This window comes from Penaeus vannamei, chromosome 25 (genome assembly GCF_042767895.1).
Source record: "Penaeus vannamei isolate JL-2024 chromosome 25, ASM4276789v1, whole genome shotgun sequence".
NCBI lineage: Eukaryota > Metazoa > Arthropoda > Malacostraca > Decapoda > Penaeidae > Penaeus > Penaeus vannamei.
Window position 1 is genome coordinate 8,297,501 of NC_091573.1, and position 2,500 is coordinate 8,300,000.

Consider the following 2,500-nt stretch of genomic DNA (forward strand, 5'->3'; position numbering starts at 1 on the left):
ATGTCATTGCAACCGTAAAGAAGAACGGTGATTTTAATCAACCGTTTCGCTATTAAATTAAGAGATCACACAAGTTTGTTATAAATATTGGCCTCCATTTTGTTGTCTTTAAGAAGCATGCTTTGTACTTAGTTTACATGAATATGAAGAAAGGATTGGACTAAGTCAACATAGATATGGAATATACTTTGGACTCAGCTTACATATATATAATGAATGTATTGTATGTAGTTCACATAAAAGTGATTTGCGTCTTGTATGATTTGCATTTATTCCACCTAAAATAGTGTGTGTTTTTTATATAGTGTATTGGCATGGCTTTCCCCTTGATGTCACTGAATGCAAGACCTCAGATAAAACACTTTTTTTCCATCTCTCTAGCGAGAAAGAAGTGAAAGAACGAGTGGTGATTGCAGCGTGATTCTTGCAAACTGTCCCTTTTTTAATCGTTCTTTATTGCTAAATGCCTCCATGTTCTTATTCCTAAAAGTTCTGTGATAAACAAGGAAGTATTGGGAAATATCTCTGTCCTTCGTTTTAGCTCGCTTCCCCCTTTCATGTTCATTTTTCTCATGTCAAATTTTATACACTCCCTCCCTCCCTGCCCCTACCCTGGATTCACCCCCCACCAACTCCTCCCCATCCCCACTTCCCTCGTCTTTTCATCCCCGGACCCTCCCACCCCCACCCCCACCCCGCCCCCAACTCTCCCTCTCTCAACTGCTCCCTCCCCAACTCCCTGATATCTCCCACCTCCCCCTCTCCCCCCCTATATCTACCTCCCCGCCTACCCCCCCCTCCCCCGATTCCTCCCTCCCAACCGCCCCCCTCTCCCAATTTCCCCCTCCCCCGTCCCCCAATTCCTCCCTCCCCCAACCTCCCCCTTCCCCCTCCCCATACCCCCTCCCCCAATTTCCCTCCTCCCCCCCCTCTCCCCCGATGTCCGCCCCCCCTCCCTCCCGTAGACACCGAAGATGACGTCGGTCGAGAAGTCATCGTGGCGGCGCCCCCTTCCCCGCCTTCTGTGCCGACGGGCCCCTTGTTCCTTGAGAATGGTAAGAGAATGATTCGTAAAAGAATAATGATAAATAAACAAATAAGTAAAAGGTAGAAAAGAAAAGTCAAGAATGATACAAGATAAAGAGACTGAAAGAATTGAAAAAAAATCGGAAAAGGAGTGATTTGAGAATGGTAAGAGAATTCGCAAAAGAATAATCAGAAATAAACAAATAAGTAATAGGTAGAAAAGAAGAAGAATATAAGATAAAGAGGTTGAAAGAATTGAAAAAAAATCGGAAAAGGAGTGATTTGAGAATGGTAAGAGAATGATTCGTAAAGGAATAATGATAAATAAACAAATAAGTAATAGGTAGAAAAGAAGAATAATATAAGATAAAGAGATTCAAAGAATTGAAAAAAAAAATCGGAAAAGGATTGATTTGAGAATGGTAAGAGAATTCGGAAAAGAATAATAATGAATAAACAAATAAGTAAAAGGTAGAATAAAAAAGTTAAGAATAATACAAGAGAAAGAGGTTGAAAGAATTAAAAAATAATAATAATAAGTAAAAGGTAGAATAATCAGAATAATACAAGAAAAAGAGACTGAAAGAATAAAAAAAAAAAACTAAGTAAAAGGTAGAATAAAAAAGTTAAGAATAATACAAGATAAAGAGATTGAAAAAAAGAGAAAAAATTAGAATGATAAGATGATTCGTAAAAGAATAATAATAAATAAACAAATAAGTAAAAGGTAGAAAAGAAAAGTTAAGAATAATACAAGATAAAGAGATTGAAAAAAGAGAAAAAATTAGAAAGGTAAGAGAATAATTCGTAAGAGAATAATAATAAATAAACAAATAAGTAAAAGGTAGAATAAAAAAGTCAAGAATAATACAAGATAAAAATATTGAAAAAAAGAGAAAAAATGAGAATGGTAAGAATAATTATAAATAATAATAGATCAATAAATAAAATAAATAGAATTAACAAATAAAAATAATAAGTAATAGGTAGAAAAGAATAATAATATAAGAAAAAGAGATTGACAGTAGCGAAAAAAATGGTAGAATAAAAAAGTTAAATATAATACAAGATAAATAGATTGAAAGAATAAAAAAATAAAAAAAAATCGGAAAAGAAGTGATTTGAGAATGGTAAGATGATTCGTAAAATAATAATAATAAATAAACAAATAAATAAAAGGTAGAAAAGAAATGTTAAGAATAATACAAGATGAAGAGATTGAAAAAAGAGAAAAAATGAGAATGGTAAGATAATTCGTAAAAGAATAATTATAAATAAACAAATAAGTAATAGGTTGAAAAGAATAATAATATAAGAAAAAGAAAAAAGTTAAATATAATACAAGATAAAGAGATTGAAAAAAGAAAAAAATAAGAAAAGATAGAGATTACAAAAAAAAGAAAAAAGACAAAAAAAAAAAAAAAAAATCAGGTGAAGAAGGAGGAGGGAGGGAGGGGAAGGGTATGGGAGGGGG

At 33.3% G+C, this 2,500-nt stretch overlaps 1 protein-coding gene across 3 annotated transcripts in view; it reads left to right on the forward strand.

Annotated features, from left to right (window-relative positions):
- Positions 1-2,500, forward strand: part of LOC113826908 (allatostatin-A receptor-like) — a 129,030-nt gene that overhangs the window by 122,355 nt on the left and 4,175 nt on the right. For 2 of the 3 annotated variants that reach the window (XM_070138822.1, XM_070138824.1), the window contains exon 9: positions 966-1,055. The exons of the other annotated variant lie outside the window; for it this stretch is intronic. In XM_070138822.1, coding sequence (XP_069994923.1) covers positions 966-1,055 — 90 coding nt within the window. The remainder of the gene's footprint in view (positions 1-965; positions 1,056-2,500) is intronic. 3 annotated transcript variants of the gene reach the window in all.